This window comes from Ornithorhynchus anatinus, chromosome 5, assembly GCF_004115215.2.
Source record: "Ornithorhynchus anatinus isolate Pmale09 chromosome 5, mOrnAna1.pri.v4, whole genome shotgun sequence".
In the NCBI taxonomy this organism is placed as follows: domain Eukaryota; kingdom Metazoa; phylum Chordata; class Mammalia; order Monotremata; family Ornithorhynchidae; genus Ornithorhynchus; species Ornithorhynchus anatinus.
The window spans coordinates 6,515,892-6,534,078 of record NC_041732.1 but is presented as its reverse complement, the minus strand read 5'-3'; the positions used below and the strand labels follow the sequence as shown (position 1 = coordinate 6,534,078).

General features: G+C 50.0%; 1 protein-coding gene across 1 annotated transcript in view; it reads right to left on the bottom strand.

The window, feature by feature from the left end:
- The window catches only part of MAP2K1 (mitogen-activated protein kinase kinase 1), a 72,797-nt gene extending 60,314 nt beyond the window's left edge, over window positions 1-12,483 (bottom strand). Inside the window, exon 1 of the mRNA XM_029066067.2 lies at window positions 12,136-12,483. Coding sequence (XP_028921900.1) covers window positions 12,136-12,221 — 86 coding nt within the window. The 5' untranslated portion in view covers window positions 12,222-12,483. The remainder of the gene's footprint in view (window positions 1-12,135) is intronic.
- Window positions 12,484-18,187: the final 5,704 nt, after the last annotated feature.

Here is an 18,187-nt window from a genome sequence, read left to right as displayed (position 1 = left end):
CTCTGCTAGTTAGTGACTGCATCGGGGCCTGCCTCTTCTCAGGAGCATGCCCTCCGCCACTGCACCCCTCAGGGGTGAAGAGAGGGTGAAGTACGGACTGAAGCCCCTGAAAATAATTTAGAGCATTAGGGCCTTTCCTTTTAATGGACTGGGGAGAGGGGAGGGGAAGGAAAAAGCTTAAGTTTGATGTTGACTTGCTTTCGTTGTTTGTCTTCCCTTTTCTAATAAATAATAACTGTGTTATTTGTTAAGTGCTTACTATGTGCCAAGCACTGTACTGAGCACTGGGGTAGATACAAGCGAATCAGATTGGACACAGTCCCTGGCCCGCGGACTTCTATGTGGATGTTTTGCGCACCTTCCCCAGTGCCTAATACCATGCTCTGCACGATGCTTCTTGGATATCAGTAATAAATAAATGGGGAACTGGCTCTACAAAGCTTAAAATTGGTTAACATCTACTATGCAAGAATAGTATGCATGGCTCAATCATCCTCCCCCACCCCACCTCTGGTCCTTATGGTTATCCGAATTGCAGAGTGAACAAAACGGGCAGTTGGAAGAAGCTTGGTTAGTTTTCTGGAAACAGTTTTCAGGACACTGGGCGAAGTTCCTCAAAGAGCTTGAGAAGCAGCGTGGCCTAGTGGTTAGAGCCCGGGCCTGGGAGTCACAAGGACCTGGGCTCTAACCGGGGCTCCGCCACTTGCCTGCTGTGTGACCTTGGACAGGTCACTTTGCTTCTCTGGGCTTCAGTTCCCTCATCTGTAAAAGGGGAATTTTAGAAAGGAAGCCCCACACGGGACATCGATGGTGTCCAACTTAACTAGCTTGTAAGCCCCAGTGCTTAGGACGGTGCCTGGCACTGAGTAAGCACTTAATAAATTCCATTAAAAGGGACAGGGAGGGCACTCTCTGGTCCTTTCATCCCTGAGGCGCTTCCATAAAAGGGAAATACAAACACAACAAATAAATATCCACCCTCCAACAACCCTTCCCTGACTAACATCAACCCTGCAACCAGCTCTGGCACTCAAGTGTTCATTAATACCCTCACTCGGCACTCGTTCATCAATAGTGCAGTCAATTATTTATTCTGCTTTCCCCTCTCATAAAGGTGTTTATACCTCTGCCTTAAGCATGGAACCTCCTTGTGTGGGCAGAGAACATTTCTCGTACCTCTGCTGTACTGTCCCGAGCCTTTCCCTCATTTCATCACCCGAACTGGGGGCTGGCTCAACTACCACTACTATTAATGATTGTGGTATTTGTTAAGCGCTTACTATGCGCCAAGCACTGTTCTAAGCGCCAGGGTAGATACAAGGTAATCAAGTTGTCCCCCATGGGGCTCCCAGTCTTCATCCACATTTTCCAGATGAGGTAACTGAGGCCCAGAGAAGTGAAGCGACTGGCCCAAAGTCGCCCAGATGACAGGTGGCAGAGCTGGGATTAGAACCCACGACCTCTGACTCCCAAGCCCAGGCTCTTTCCACTGAGCCACGCTGCTTCTCACTGAGCACAAGACATACACACTGAGTGGTAGGCCCTCTCTCCTCAGATCCAGCAGACAATTACTCTCCCCACTCCATTCAAAGCCGTACTGAAGGTCCATCTCCTCCAAGAGGCCTTCCCTGATGAAGTCCTCTTTTCCTTTTCTTCACCTTCCTTCTGCGTTGCCCTGACTTGATTCATTCCCTTCATGCCCTTTATTCATTCCCTCCACCCAGCCCCTCAGCCCTTATGCCCATATCTGAAATTTATTTATATTAATGTCCGTCTCCCCCTTCTAGACTCTAAGTTCACCGGTGGGCAGGGAATGTGTCTGTTACAGTGTTATATTTGTACTCTCCCAAGCGCTCAATAAATATGATTGACTGACGGGATGCTATTCAAATACCTTTACTACTATTATTAATAATAATAATAATAATATTGGTATTTGTTAAGCGCTTACTATGTGCCAGGCACTGGTCTAAGTGCTAGGGTAGATACAGGGTAATCGGGTTGTCCCACGTGAGGCTCACAGTCTTCATCCCCATTTTACAGTTGAGGTAACTGAGGCACCAAGAAGTTAAGTGACTTGCCCAAAGTCACACAGCTGACGTGGAGGAGCAGGGATTAGAACCCATGACCTCTGACTCCTAAGCCCGTGCTCCTTCCACTGAGCCACACTGCTTCTCTACTCAGTATGAGTATTACTACTCAGTGTTTAGTACAGTGTCTGGCTTAACACTTAACACTTAAGTGTTAACACTTAACACTGGCTTAAGAAAGCTTAACAAATACCATTATTATTTTTATTTGTACTCCTGAGCACTGTACATACCCATTGGGTGCTGCTCAAATACCTTTACTAGTATAATACTACTAAGCACTGTACATACGAGGTTTACTGAACTTGGGAGGCAGTGTTTGAACCCACACTGGAATTTCCCAAGGCCGCTCTCCCAAAAACAGTCTTAAAAGGAAATGTTCTGAAGGCGGACCAACCCTTAAAACAAGGCACCATCTGGTCCCCCTCCCATTTGTCACCTCTCCCTCCTCCTCCTCTTCTTTGTCCTCCTCCTCCTCCCTCTCTGCCATCCATGAGGCTCTTCCCCATCTGGTGCTCTTGCTGACATCCAAGCCAGGCACGTGGGAGCGGCGTGGGAGAGCAAGGAGCCAGACCGGCGTTTTAGGGGGGTCAGTGGCACGCCCCAATGCAGAGGACTCTTGTTATTTTAAAGACAAAAATGCTCCAAGCCGCTCTCCTGTGCCTTCCTTTTCCCTTTTTGAAAAATGGTATTTGTTAGGCGCTTCCTCTGTGATCGGTCCTGTACTAACCCCTGGGGTAGATACAGGCGAATGAGATGGATACGGTCTCTGTCCCATATGGGGCTCACAGTCTTAATTCCCATCTTACAGATGAGGGAAGCGAGGCCAAGACAAGTGAAGTGACGTGACCAAGGTCACACAGCAGCCGAGTGGCAGGGCCGGGAGTAGAACTCAGGTCCTCCTGACACCCAGGACCATGCTCTAGTCCTCCGACAAAACCGCACCTCAGGAGAGGATGGGAAACTAAACTCACCCCGGACGGGTTTACGAAAACTCGTCTGGGTCTCTCCGTGTGTTTCCCTCAGGATTATCACATGGGAAGCAGTGTGGCCTAGTGGAGAGAGCTCCAGGACTGGGAGTCAGAGGACCTGAGTTCTAATCCCAGCTCTGCTACTTGCCTGCTGTGTGACCTTGGGCAAGTCGCCTCATTTCTCTGGGCCTCAGTGTCCTCATTTGTAAAGTAGGGATTTAATACCTGTTCTCCCTCCCACTTAGTCTGTGAGCCCCTTGTGGGACCTGATTAACTTGTATCTACTCAAGCGTTTACTACAATGCTTGACACGTAATAGGTGCTTAACAAATGCCACAATAATTATCATTATCATTATTATTTGCTAAGCAAACAAAAGTAGAAGGTACCTTCCCTGTTCTTTGAGAGCTCAGCCCTTGACAGAAGGAAATGAGAGGATCTGTTTTAAAAGGATTCTGTTTTAAAAAGATATAGCAGGCTCAGCCAGGGGTTCCATTGATCGCAGATCTGGATGGACTGTGACAAAATCTACCACAGCTTTTTTTTTTTTAATGGTATTTATTAAACACTTACTAGGTGCTGGGCACTGAATTAAGCACTGGAGTAGATACAAGGTGATCAGGTTGGATACAGTCTCTAACCCACAAGGGGCTCAAAGTCTTAATCCCCATTTTATAGATGAGGGAACTCAGGCCCACAGAAGTGAAGTGACTTGCCCCAAGTCATACAGACGGCATGTGGCGGAGCCAGAATTAGAACCCAGGTCCTGACTCCCAGGCCTGGGCTCTTTCTACCAAGCCGCGCTGTTTCTAAATGTCTAGACTGTCCGTTGATGGGGGAGGGGAAAGCTGGCACAGCTTTGCACAAAGTGCTCGATGAATACCACTGAATGAATGAACAGCTGGGTTCCAGCGCCTCCTGACCCTCTCTGAAGCCTCGCTGCTTGGCCCCGAGAGACTGAGGAGGCTCAGACCTCTTTCCTGAGCAGCTCTGTACACTTGCCTAGTTTATTCAGTCAAACTACTTATTCAGCACTTCCTTTGCTCCAAGCACTGCGCTAGCAGCAAGGAGATAATTAGATATGAGACAGTCCCTGACCCAAAAAGGATCACGGGATAAGATACCCAATATCTTCTCACTGTGCCTTGCTCTCACCTATCTCGCCGCCGACCCCGGCCCACATCCTGCCTCTGACCTGGAACGCCCTCCCTCCTCAAATCCCACAATGACTCTCCTCCGCTTCAAGGCCTTATTGAAGGCCCATCTCCTCCAAGAGGCCTTCCCTGACTAGCCCCACTTTTCCTCATCTCCCACTCCATCATCTTTCATTCAATAGTATTTATTGAGCACTTACTATGTGCAGAGCACTGTACTAAGCGCTTGGGAAGTACAATTCCAATCTTGACTCGTTCCCTTTGCTCTCCCCTCCCCACAGCACTTATGTATATATCTGTAATTTTATTTATTCATTCAATAGTATTTATTGAGCGCTTACTATGAGCAGAGCACTGTACTAAGCACTTGGAATGTACAATTTGGCAACAGTTAGAGACCATCCCTGCCCAAAGACAGGCTCACAGTCTAATCAATTATTTATATTGATGCCGGTTTACTTGTATTGATGTCTATCTTCCCCCCACATCTAGACTTTTGTGGGCAGGGACTGTCTCTCTTTATTGCTGCATTGTATTGTCCAAGCATTTAGTACAGTGCTCTGCACACAGTAAGCACTCAATAAATACGAATGAACAAATGAATACGAGGCAGATAACCTATCCTCTGTCAAAGGCTCGCTGTAAGTCTCAGTCTAAGTGTGGCATAGTGGCTAGAGCCCGGGCCTGGGAGTCAGAGGACCTGAGTTCTAATCCTGGCTCCACCACTTGTCTGCTGTGTGATCTTGGGCACATCACTTTACTAATCTGTGCCTCAGTTTCCTCATCTGCAAACTTGGGGTTCAGTCCCTGTTCTCCTTCCTTAGATTGTGAGCCTCAAGTGGGACCTGATTACCTTGGATCTACCCCAGAGTATAGAACCGTGGTTAACACATAGTAAGAACTTAACAAACAACTATTATTATTATTAAGAGTGAAACATGAAATACCACAGTCATAATCATTATTATTATTGGTGAAACATGAGGGTCACTGAAGAGGGAGATGAGTTTTAATAGAAGGGTATCAAAACGCCACCATCTCTCCTTCCACTTCCCCCGGCCCCTTTCCACTTTAGCACTCGATATCTGTTTCCACCATAGCAGACTGGGTTGCTGCTCCAAACAATTTATCTGCAAAATGCACTAATTAAGTTACCCAATCTGTTCCGGGCTCTGGAGAGCCAGCTCGAGACCCGCTGCTAAAGTAATCAGTTCTCAACATGGCTTCAGAGGAGGTACGCGCTCTTTCAGATACGGCCAAAGTATGTGGGCTTCCTCTCACCGTAACTTTTTCATTTCAAATAGGAAGAGGAGGCGGAAAAAGAGGGGGAGGCGGAAAAAGAGGGGGAGGCGGAAAAAGAGGGGGAGGCGGAAAAAGAGGGGGAGGCGGAAAAAGAGGGGGAGGCGGAAAAAGAGGGGGAGGCGGAAAAAGAGGGGGAGGCGGAAAAAGAGGGGGAGGCGGAAAAAGAGGGGGAGGCGGAAAAAGAGGGGGAGGCGGAAAAAGAGGGGGAGGCGGAAAAAGAGGGGGAGGCGGAAAAAGGGAAGTGGAAAAAGAGGGAGGAGGAGGAAAAGGAAGAGGAGGAGGAAAAGGAAGAGGAGGAGGAAAAGGAAGAGGAGGAGGAAAAGGAAGAGGAGGAGGAAAAAGAAGAGGAGGAGAAAAAAAGAGGAGGAGGAAAAAGAAGAGAGGAAAGGAAGAGAAAGAGGAGGCAGCAGTGGAGACAAAGTAGAATCACCACTGAAGACAAGAAGTGTTTTAAGCTTGGAGACAAGCAGAACTGTTTTCTTCAACTAATCCTCCGCTCTTTTGGGTTGGCTTGAATAAAAATGCTTGATCCCCAGTTAGGCAAGATCTAGACCAAGACACTCTTCCCTTGGCTCCTTTCTGGCTCTACCGGCAAAGCCCAGGAGCACCGCCTGTGACGTGATCTGTGGAGAAAAATGTAAATGCGGGCTCAGATCTCCCGACTTCAGCGCTGCTCGGGAGAGGAATATTCTTAGTATTTCTGCTGCAGGCTGCACGCGGATTCCTCCCATCGGATCGCAGCGGTGAGTCACGGGGGTGGCTGCCCACGGAACGAGGCGTCTGCCTACAAAAACGCGGGTCATCTCTCCGGAAACGTTGGCACACACCTGCGACCCACACTACAGGTGTTCCTGGTGTCTGGTTTCCTTCTGCCAACCACTTGGTGAGCTCGATTCCACGTCGATGGCCGTGAGCTCGCTGTGGACACGTAATGAGTCTGCCGACTCAGTTGTAATGTACTCTCCCCAGCACCTAGTACAGTGCCCTGCACAAGGTGAGCGCTCAGAAACCACCACTGGCTGACTGAGAACATGTCACTGCCAGCACCAGGCGGCGGAGATGCTACCTCAGGGAATGCGTCTGTTATATCGTCGTGCTGGATTCTCCCCAGCACTTAGTACGGTGTTCACACAGTAAGCGCTCATTCAATACGACTGACTGACTGATTGATTCCTGGGTACCGACTGCGTTCAGATCCTCCAATCTTGACGTTTTGCTATTTTCAATCAGTGGTGTTTACTGAGTGCTTACTGTGGGCAGAACACTGTACTAAGCGCTTGGGAGAGCACAACATATTGTTAATGTTATATATCGTACCCTCCCAAGCATTTAGTGAAGTGCTCCACACACGGTAAGTGCTCAATAAATACGATGATCGACGGATTACAATACAAGAGAATTAACAGACTCATTCCTGGCCCATAACGATCTCCTATTTTGGGGCCTGTTTGGTTAGGGAAGTCATCAGCACAAGATCGCCACGTGCCCTGCCCCGTCGCCGCCAAAACATTCCAGATCTGGACCAGAGTGGCCCTCCCAGAGCTAACCCGGCCTGAGGCATCGACAGACAATTCCTCTCCCCCACTTCAAAGCCTTATCGAAAGCCCATCTCCTCCAAGAGGCCTTCCCTGACTAAGCTCTCCTTTCCTCTTCTCCCACTTCCTTCTGCGTCATCATGACTTGTTCCCTTTATTCATCCCCGCTCCCAGCCCCACAGCACTTCTGTCCATATCTGGAGTTTGTTTATTTCTCTTAATGTCCATCTCCCTCTCTAGACTGTAAACTCGTTGTGGGCGGAGACTCGGTCTACCAGTTATTATATTGCCCTCTCCCACGTGCTCAGTACAGAGCTCTGCACACAGTAAGTGCTCAATAAGTACCACTGATTGTCCCCATGCCCCACATGGATGGGATGGGGGGCTTACAGTGCACCCCGATTAATCTCTAATCTCCCCAACTCGTACCCACCAATTGCCACTTGAACCCTTCCAAGACAATACTTCCCCCTACTTGTAATTTATTTTAATTCTGGCCTCCCCCACTAGACTGGAAGCTCCTTGAGAGAAGGGACCACATCTCCCAACTCTATATTCTCCCAAGTGCTCCCAACAGTGCTCTGCAACAAGTAACCGCTCATTACTATTGCTTGATAAGTACTCGAACCCCACAGCACTTACACACATCTCTTTTATACTTTGCCGCTTCCTCCTAGCTGTATTTTTCTTTTTTTTAACGCTCACGCCTCCCTCGCTAGAGCGTATGCTTCTTGAGGGCAGGGCTCACGTATACTGATTCTGTTGTACTCACCCAAGCACTCAGTACATGGCTCTGCGATTCATAAAGATTATTGTTTATGCCCTCATTTCCTCTACTCCCTCTCCCTTCTGCATCACCTCTGCACTTGAATTTGCATCCTTTTATTCACCCCACCCTCAGCCCATGGCACTTATGTACATAGCCGTAAATTATTTATTTATATTAATGTCTGACTCCCTCTGGAGACTCTGAGTTCCCTGTGGGCGGGGAACGTGTCTATTCACTCTCTTATACTGTCCTCTCCCAGGTGTTCAGTACAGTGCTCTGGAGTAAGTGAGTAAGGACTCAATAAATGATCGACTGATTGAACTTCCAAACAGACTCTGAGCATTCATACAGTCAGAGATCATCATAACCCCTACCCTCCCGGGGTGACAATAAACATTCAGTAGTATTTATTGAGCGCTTACTATGTGCAGAGCACTTTACTAAGCACTTGGAATAAACACCAAACACTGGAATGTGGATATATGAACCTCACCAGGTTGCCCTGACTGGCTCCCTTTATTCATCCCCGCTCCCGGCCCCACAGCGCTTATGTCAGTATCGGTAAATTATACATTTATATTATTGTCTGTCTCCCCCTCTAAACAGTAAGCTCGTTATGGGTGGGGAATGTGTCTGCTATATTGTTCTATCGTACTCTCCCAAGTGCTTAGTACGGTGTTCTGCACTCGGTAAGCACTCAGTCAGTATGACTGGGTGACCGACGGTGCCCATAAGATAGATATTGATGAGCACACACACAACTTAAAAGCCGTGTTGGAAACTTCAGTTGTTTAACACCAACAAGTGCCATTTTTTTTTTTTTACATAAAGCAGATAGATCTCTGAGCCCTTAACTCCCAAGTGGGCAGTGACCTAAGAGGGAGATGATGTCCAGAGGTAAACAGGGCCCGTAAGGGCCTAACTTCAAACTAAAGGTGGACGAAGGTGGGGATGCGGAGAAGGCCGAGGATTGGGGGCGGGAGGAGAGGGGGACCCCAGAGCTGGGGCAGCAGCGCACCTCAGAGAGGTTGGGTGACATTGACAGTTTCCTCCTCTGCCTCTGTGGGTCTCGCAACCCGACTCTTCTCAGAGGACTACGACTCTTCTGGGAGAGAAATGAGCCGATACGGGTGGGTTCTTGTAAAGGACTAAGCAGGGGGGAAATGTAATTTCCTTTGTAGACTCCGCACGGTGCTTTCTTTTCCATGCTCCGGGAGGGAGCCGGAATGGAGGCGTTTGGCCCGGGTCAGGAGGAAATCAAGTCAGGGGCGCATTACCTGGGCCACCAAAGGTCCTGCCCTGTGACTGGCCAGCTGCTCGTTGCAGAAGCCATGAAACTGGGGGGTGGGGACAGACACGAGGCTCTGCGGGGCAATTTCACCAATCTTGAGTTGAATGGTTAATGAAATGGCCACTCCATCACGGATCCCCAGTGGGGAATTCCATCCGGCCGCTGCCGGGAGGGGCTGCGCCCCTCGGCCACCAGCCCCTGCACTCCCCACTCCCCAGCAAACTCCCCCTCTAGATCGTAAGCTCCTTGTGGGCAGGGAATGTGCCCGTTAATTGTGTACTAGACTCTCCCAAGCACTTCAAATAGTGCTCTGCATATAGAAAGCGCTCAGTAGATATGATAGATCGAAATGTAGATCCTAAGCTCCTTATGGGCAGGGAATGTACCTGTTAATTGTTGTACTAGACTCTCCCAAGCGCTTCGAACAGTGCTCTGCATACAGAAAACGCTCAATAGATACACTAGATCGAAATGTAGATCCTAACTCTGTTACAATTCCCTCTTCCAAATGCTAGGCTCTGCACACAGTAAGCGCTCAATACAACTGCTTGATGGGAATGTATCTACCAAGTCTGTTACGGTGTCTTCTCCAAAGCGCTTAGTTCAGTGCTCTGCATCCAGGAAGCGCTCAAAAAATACCATGGATTGACTGACTGATTGGAATTAATTTACTACCTCTGTATACTGTCCTCTCCCAAGTGCCCCAACCAGTGCTCTACACATAGTATGCGCTCCAAAAATACCACTGATTGATTGGACTGTATCTACCAACTCTATTATAGGAGCCTCTCCCAAGTGCTCCGTCCAGTGCTATGCACGGAGTAAGTGCTCAAAAGTACCATTGATTAATTGATTGGAATGAATCTACGATCTCTGTGGTACTGTCCTCTCCCAAGCACTCTACACATAGTAAGCGCTCAAAAAATATCCTAGATCCACAAGTTAGTATCAACAGAGAAGCAGTGTAGCTTAGTGGAAAGAGCACAGGCTTGGGAATCAGAGGTCGTGGGTTCTAATCCCGGCTCCGCCACTTGTCAGCTGGGTGACTTTGGGCAAGGCACTTCACTTCTCTGGGCCTCAGTGACCTCATCTGTAAAATGGGGATGAAGACTGGGAACCCCTAGAGGGGCAACTGGATGACCTCATATCTACCCCAGCGCTTAGAAGAGTGCTTGGCCCATAGTAAGCGGTTCACAAATACCATCATTATCATTATTACCAACTCTGTGCCACCGACCTCTCCCAAGTGCTTCGTCCAGTGCTCTGCACCTAGTAAGCACTCAGTAAATACCACTGATGGACTGGATCTTAACCACTATCCTCGTCCAAGCTCTTCGTCCCGATTGACTGGATCTGTGTCTACCAACTCTATTACAGCGGCCTCTCCCCAGTGCTTCGTCCAGTGCTCTGCACCCAGTAATCACTCCAAAATACCCTAGACTGACCTGCCTATATCATCCAACTCTGTGCCACCGCCCTCTCCCCAGCGTTTCGTCCAGTGCTCTGCACCTGGCAAGCGCTCCACAAATACCCCTGATCGACTGGACTGTACCTAGCAACTCTATTATAGCGGCCTCTCCCCGGCGCTTCGTCCAGGATTCTGCACCCAGTAGGCGCTCCCCAAATCCCCCAGACTGACCGGTCTGTATCGACCAACTCGGTGCCACCGCCCTCTCCCCAGCGTTTCGTCCAGTGCTCTGCACCTGGCAAGCGCTCCACAAATACCCCTGATCGACTGGACTGTACCTAGCAACTCTATTATAGCGGCCTCTCCTCGGCGCTTCGTCCAGGATTCTGCACCCAGTAGGCGCTCCCCAAATCCCCCAGACTGGCCGGTCTGTATCGACCAACTCGGTGCCACTGCCCTCTCCCCAGCGCTTTGTCCAGTGCTCTGCACCTAGCAAGTGCTCCACAAACACCACTGATGGACTGGATTTCTATCTACCAGCTCTACGACAAAAGCTGCTTCCCAGCGCTTCATCCAGTGCTCTGCACCCAATAAGCGCTCCCCCAAATCCCCCAGATGGACCGGACCGTATCAACCACCTCTGTGCCACTATCCTCTCCCCAACGCTTCGTCCAGTGCTCTGCACCTAGTGACTAGATTTGCATCTACTAACTCTACGACAGGAGCTTCTCCCCAGCGCTTCGTCCAACTCTATTATAGTGGCTTCTCCCCAGCGCTTCGTCCAGTGCTCTGCGCCCAGTAAGGACTCCCCCCAATCCCCCAGATGGACCAAACTGTATCAACCACCTCTGTGCCACTGTCCTCTCCCCAGTGCTTCGTCCAGTGCTCTGCACCTAGTGAGCCTGATTTGCATCTACCAACTCGATGACAGGAGCTTCTCCCCAGCGCTTCGTCCAACTCTATTATAGTGGCTTCTCCCCAGCGCTTCGTCCAGTGCTCTGCGCCCAGTAAGGACTCCCCCCAATCCCCCAGATGGACCAAACTGTATCAACCACCTCTGTGCCACTGTCCTCTCCCCAACGCTTCGTCCAGTGCTCTGCACCTAGTGAGCCTGATTTGCATCTACCAACTCGATGACAGGAGCTTCTCCCCAGCGCTTCGTCCAACTCTATTATAGTGGCTTCTCCCCAGCGCTTCGTCCAATGCTCTGCACCCAAGAAGCGCTCCCCCAAATCCCCCAGCTGGACCGGACCCTATCAACCACCTCGGTGCCACTGTCCTCTCCCCAACGCTTCGTCCAGTGCTCTGCACCTATGACTGGATTTGCATCTACCAACTCTATGACAGGAGCTTCTCCCCAGCGCTTCGTCCAGCGCTCTGCACCCAGTAGCTGCTCCATCCATCTCCCAGTTTGCCCGGACTGTATCAACTCCGAGCCCCTTTCCTCTCCCCGGCGCTTCGCCCAGTGTTCTGCCCCCAGTAAGCTCCCCCCCAAATGGAGCGGACCCTCTCTATCAAGTCCCGTGCCCCTGCCCTCTCCCCGGGGCCGGGCCGGCGGGGGGAAATCTCCCGGCTCGGCCCAGCGTTTGGCGCAGTGCTGAGCGCAGATACTCACTCGGCGGAGCTGGTGCCGTTGACGGCGGCCCCGTCCGGGGTGGGGTTGAGCTGGATGGGGTCGGGCTTCTTCCTGGGCATGGGCATCTTGCGGGCGGGGGGCCGCAAGCCCGGCGGCGGCCCGGAGGAGGAGGACGACGACGATGAGCGGGACCGGCGGCGGCTCCCGGACCCCGCGCCGCCTCCCGCCGCCCTCCGAGCTTGCCGGGGGGGATGCCGGGGGGGATGCCGAGGGGGCAGGGGGGATGGCTGGGGGAGGGAGAGCTGCGGGGGAGCTGCAGGGGGGCGGCGGACCCTTCGCTGGCGGTGTCCGGTCCTGGCCCGGCCCGCGCGCCCCCGCCTTTTCTGCCGCCGCGCCCCCGCCCCGCGCGCCCCCGCCCCGCGCGCGCCCGCCGCCGCCGCCAGCCAATGGGAAGGCGCCTCCCCGCTCAGCTGACGCGGAAGCTGCGTCACCGAGGCGGCAGCGCCCTCTGCCGGCCTCCGCCCCGCGACGCAGGGAGGCCCGCGCTCTCTCAGTCAGTCAGTCGGCCAGGCGGGCGGTCAGTCAGTGGCAGGCAGGCAGGCAGTCGGTGGCAGTCGGGCAGTCCTTCAGGCAGGCAGTCAGTCATCTAGGCAGGCAGTCTGTGTCAGTCAGGTGGTCAGGCAGGCAGGCAGTCAGCTAGCCAGTCAGTCAGCCAGGCAGGCAGTCGGTCAGTCAGTCCTTCAGGCAGGCAGTCAGCCAGTCAGTGTCAGACGGGCAGTCAGTCAGTCCTTCAGGCAGGCAGCCATGCAGTCGGTCAGTCAGTGTCAGGCAGGCAGGCAGTCAGTCAGTCCTTCAGGCAGGCAGGCAGCCAGGCAGTCGGTCAGTCAGTGTCAGGCAGGCAGTCAGTCCTTCAGGCAGTCGGTCAGTCAGTGTCAGTCGGGCAGTCAATCAGTCCTTCAGGCAGGCAGGCAGGCAGCAAGACAGGCAGTCAGGCAGTCAGTCATCTAGGCAGGCAGTCTGTGTCAGTCGGGCGGTCAGGCAGGCAGGCAGTCAGCTAGCCAGTCAGTCAGTCATCCAGGCACTCAGCCAGGCAGGCAGTCGGTCAGTCAGTGTCAGTCGGGCAGTCAGTCAATCCTGCAGGCAGGCAGCCAGGCAGGCAGGCAGTCAGTCAGTCCTTCAGGCAGGCAGTCAGGCAGCCAGTCAGTCATCTAGGCAGGCAGTCTGTGTCAGTCAGGCAGTCAGTCAGTCCTTCAGGCAGCCAGCCAGTCAGTCAGTCCTTTAGGCAGCCAGCCAGTAAGTCAGTCCTTTAGGCAGCCAGCCAGTAAGTCAGCCAGGCAGGCAGGCAGGCAGTCAGTCAGTCAGTCAGTCCTTCAGGTAGGCAGTCAGCAAGGCAGTCAGCCAGTCCTTCAGGCAGGCAGTCTGTTTCAGTTGGGCAGTCAGGCAGGCAGTCCTTCAGGCAGTCAGTCAGCAAGGCAGGCAGTCAGTCAGTCCTTCAGGCAGGCAGTCCATCCATCAGTCAGTGTGTCAGTCCATCAGGCAGTCAGTCAGCCAACCAGTCAGTCAGGCAGGCAGGCAGTGTGTTAGTCCATCAGGCAGTCAGGCAGTCAGGCAGTCCATCAGTCAGGCAGTCAGTCCATCAGGCAAGCAGCCAGTCAGTCAGGCATTCAGTCAGTCAGTCAACCAACCAGTCAGTCAGTTGAGAAGCAGCGGGGCCTAGCAGAGAGAGCCCGGACCTGGGAGTCAGAAAGACCTGGGTTCCCATCCCGGTTACACCCATTGTCTGCTGGGGGACCTTGGACAAGTAGCTTCACTTCTCTGGGCCTCCATTAGCTCATCTGGAAAATGGGGATTAAGTTGTGGGGGGAAATATTTCTACTGGTTGTTCTATTGTCCTCTCCCAAGCTTTTAGTATGGTGCTTTGCACACAGTAAGCGCTCAGTAACTACCAGTGAACGAATGAATGACTGGGAGCCCCATGTGGGACAGGAACGCTGTCCAACCTGAGAGGCAGCATGGTGTAATAGATAGAGCACAGGTCTGGGAGTCAGAAGGTCTTGGGTTCTAATCCTGCCTCCGCCACTAGTCTGCTATGTGACCTTGGGTAAGTCACGTCACTTTTCTGGGCCTCAGTTACCTCATCTGCAAAAATGGGGATGGAGATTGTGAGCCCCAAGGAGGACAGGGACTGTGTCCAACCCAATTTGCTTGTATCCACCCCAGGGCTTACTACAGTGCCTGGCACAGAGTAAGTGCTTAACAAATACCCCATTATTATTATTAATGGAGAATGTAGTGACCTTGGAGTTACTTAGGGGCGACATGAAAAGAGAGAGATGTCTCCTGTTCAGGGCCTACATTCCAGTTGTTGGTTTTTCTCAACCCTCCACCTGTTGAGAACATGACTTTCACATCTCTCCCCGGCCCCTCCGGATTGGGGATTTCCATCACTCTGGTACAAACGGCTATTCCCTACATCCGAAAAAAACTTTATTTGAGTTTATTCAATTTATCGTGAGCGATTCAGCTGAGGCATCGACCGAAAAAAGATTGAAAATGCACCCCAGGCTAGAAAGAAAGATACCATGCTGCCCTTTCACACATCGGGTCCCTCAGAGACTTCGGGGCGGGTACATGCCAAGACTGCTTCTGAAATGAATGCTTTTAGGATCAATACTTTTCACATTCTCTTTCCTCCGCACACATCATTAATTCATTCAAGATCGACAATTTTAATCTAATGGAAATGAACAAGCATTATCCGTTGACTTGCCTTTTTTTTTAGCCTCCAAAAGTTTGGCAGCGGTGCTGGTTTTTGAAATTCTCTCTATCGAGATTCCTGTAATATAGCAGCATGCTGAATGGATACCTATAAAGGCTAACACTATCCTCAGAGAGGAGGGGTATCGCTACTTCCTGCGTTCTTGATGCTAGACATTCCTTTAGCACTGAAGCCTCTGATCTATTTTGGAAGCCCCGAACTGGCCAGCTGCGCCTCATTTAAGAGAAGAGGCCGCGCTGGTGTTGGGATTTCCGATCCTCTGCGTAGATCTCGGCTTAAACTAGTCAGCGTTTCAGGAAATACCGACTTCACAGAGGTGATTAAAGTGGTATGATGACTTGACTTCCTGGACTTCCTGCAGGACAGTACGGCAAAATGCTGTGAATTCTTGCTCTCGCTGCCGTTGAGAATAATGATGATGCTAGCCCTCACTCTGTGCTAAGCATAGAGGTAAATGCAAAGTAATCCGATCGAGATACACATGGAGCTGAGCCTCTAAAGAGGGAGAGAGGAGCTGGCATCAACTCTATTTTACAGATTAGGGAACTGAGGTACAGAAGGTTCGCTGACTTGTCCAAGGTCACATAGCGGGCAGTGGCAGAGCCAGGACTAGAATCAATGAATCAATCAACTAATTATATTAATTAAGCATTTACTGTGTGCAGAGCACTGTACTAAAAGCTTGGGAGAGGGCAATAGAACAATATAATAGAACAATAGAAAACACATTCCCTGCTCACAACGAGCTTACACTCCCAAGGGGAAGACAGACATTAATATAAATGAATACATTACAGATATGGACATAAGTGCTGTGGGGCTGAGGTAGGGGATGGTGTATAAAGGGAGCAAATCAGGACGGTGCAGAAGGAATTGGGAGAAGAGGAAATAAAGCCGGGTCTCCCCTTTCCCAGCCCCATGCTCTTTCTGCCAGGCCTTGCTATCAAAGAGATGAAGCAGTTTAATCATCTCATTTTTGGGTCTGAATCGAAGCTTTCGAGTTCAATTTTATATTTAACATGAAAACGGCTTCAGGCTCAGCAAGAGCGGAGAGTTTCACCCATAGAAGGTTTTGAAACTTTGAGATTTGGCCATTGTTTGGAAAATAAGACATTGTTGGTAATCTGATTGATTGATTGGTTGACTGAGAAGGTACTACTTTACTGGAGAGAGCAGAGATATCAAATTTATTCATTTATCCCTGATCATTAGTGAGGCTTAGTGAAAAAACTAAGGTTCAAGTCTAACTCTGCCTCTGGCATGCTGAGCGGCCTTGACCGGTCACTCAACCTCTCTGGGCCTCAGTTTCATCTGTAAAACACAGTGCTTGGCAAAGAGTAAATGCTTAATTGTCACCAGAATTCACTAACTTAGGAAAGTAGCGTGGCCTACTAGAAAGAGCTCGGGCCTGGGAGTCAGACGACCTGGCTTCTAATACTGCCTCTGCCAAGAGTTAGCTGCATGACCTTGAATAAGTTGGTTAACTTCTCTGTGCCTGAGTTTCCTCCACTGTAAAATAAGGATTCAATACCTGTTCCCCCTCCCACTGAGACTGTGTGCCCCTTGTGGGACAGGGACTGTCTCTGACCTAAGTGACTTGACCTGCCCCAGCGCTTAGAGCAGTGTTTGATATAGAGTAAGAGCTTACCAAGAACCATGAAACAAAACAAACTAATCCATCTTGAACATCCTGTCTCAGTAGCTGAAAGACCTCATCCTTCCTATAGACTTAGAATTATCCTAGCAACGCACTGGATCTTCACCTACAGTCACAAACAATTGTAGTCAGGCCTACGCTAATTTCTATTTGGAAGATTTAAAATAGCATTTATCCAGAGGACTCTAAATACCAAGTCCCGTGTTTACTGTGCTCTTATAGAGTGCCAGAGAGCAAGAAATCTCAATGCTATGGATCTCATGTATACAGTGGAACCTACCTATGCAACTAATAAACACTCAAAAAATGCGATTGATTGATTGATGGTTGGATGGATCTGTGTTCTCATGGTAACATCAAGATACGGCTCTTTCGTATCTTGGATGTGCCCTGGCTGATGAAATGATTCTCTTCCCTGACCGTTGCTATAGATTGACCTCTGGTTTCTGGGTTTTGCACGCACGCAGCTGCAGGTTGAGCTCGGCACCCAGCCGATTGTTCGACAGGTAGACTTGGAGGCCAGTAGGTTGACTTGAGCTGGTAATGTTTTATGTTTTACCCCTCTGCCACGATACTAAAGATCTCACAGCTAATTGGCTTCCATATCTCGCATGCTAAAAATATAGTAGAATGCTGAAGGTGTTTCTCTTTTTTTTCCCCTCCCTCTAATCTGTCATCTTTTTCTCTTGTTTTTCAGATTGCTTTCCTAATAATTGATCTTCATCCTGCCAGTGCCTAATTGTGTTAAGATAATGCATTTCCTCGCTCGCTGTTGTGGTTTTAGCCTTTTGCAGAGCACAAGTAATTTGAAAATCAGATTTATACCAAAGTTAAGTAAATATAAGGGGTCAAATTAAAGATGATCCCCCCAAAAGGGTAAGGGACTGAGGGAATGAGTTTTTTTACATTTAAGGCATTTTGCACTATTCGCACTTCCTCTTACAACTTCAAAAAATGAAAATACTCCCCCCGCCTACCCCTGCAACTAATAATAGCCCTCTTGTTCCTTGATGCAGCACACTTGAACAGGTGTCTTTTCTCATCTTTCAGGGGACACATGTTCCCTAATTTTTCTTGTCTGCCTCGCTTAAATCGGACCAGAAATTTCTCCTAGACCGATAATGAGTCTGAATAAAATTAAAGTAATACTAATAGCCTGCAGGAGGGGAAATGGGACACACAAGGTCTTCGGTGACAAAATGAAGCAAAAAGCTGTGGGATTTTTTGTTTTTGATATTTCATTCATTCAATCTTATTTATTGAGCACTTACCATGTGCAGAGCACTGTAGAAAGTGCTTGGGAGAGGACAATGCCACAGTAAAAGATACATTCCCTGCCCACAATGAACACATTCCCTGCCCACAATGAACTTATTGCCTGGGGGAGGTGGGGAGAGTTCATTAAGTGCTTACTAGGTACCATGCACTGTTCTAAGCGCTGGGGCAGATTTAGGCAGATCAGGTTGGACACAGCCCCTGTCCCACATGGGGTTCACAGTCTTAATTCCCATTTTACAGTTGAGGTCACTGAGGCACAGAGAAGTTAAGTGACTTGTGTTACATAGGCAGGATACAGTTCAATGACACAATAGCAGATCAGGAGAAGCAGTGTGGTCTACAGTAAAGAGCAAAAGCCTGTGAGTCGGAAAACCTGG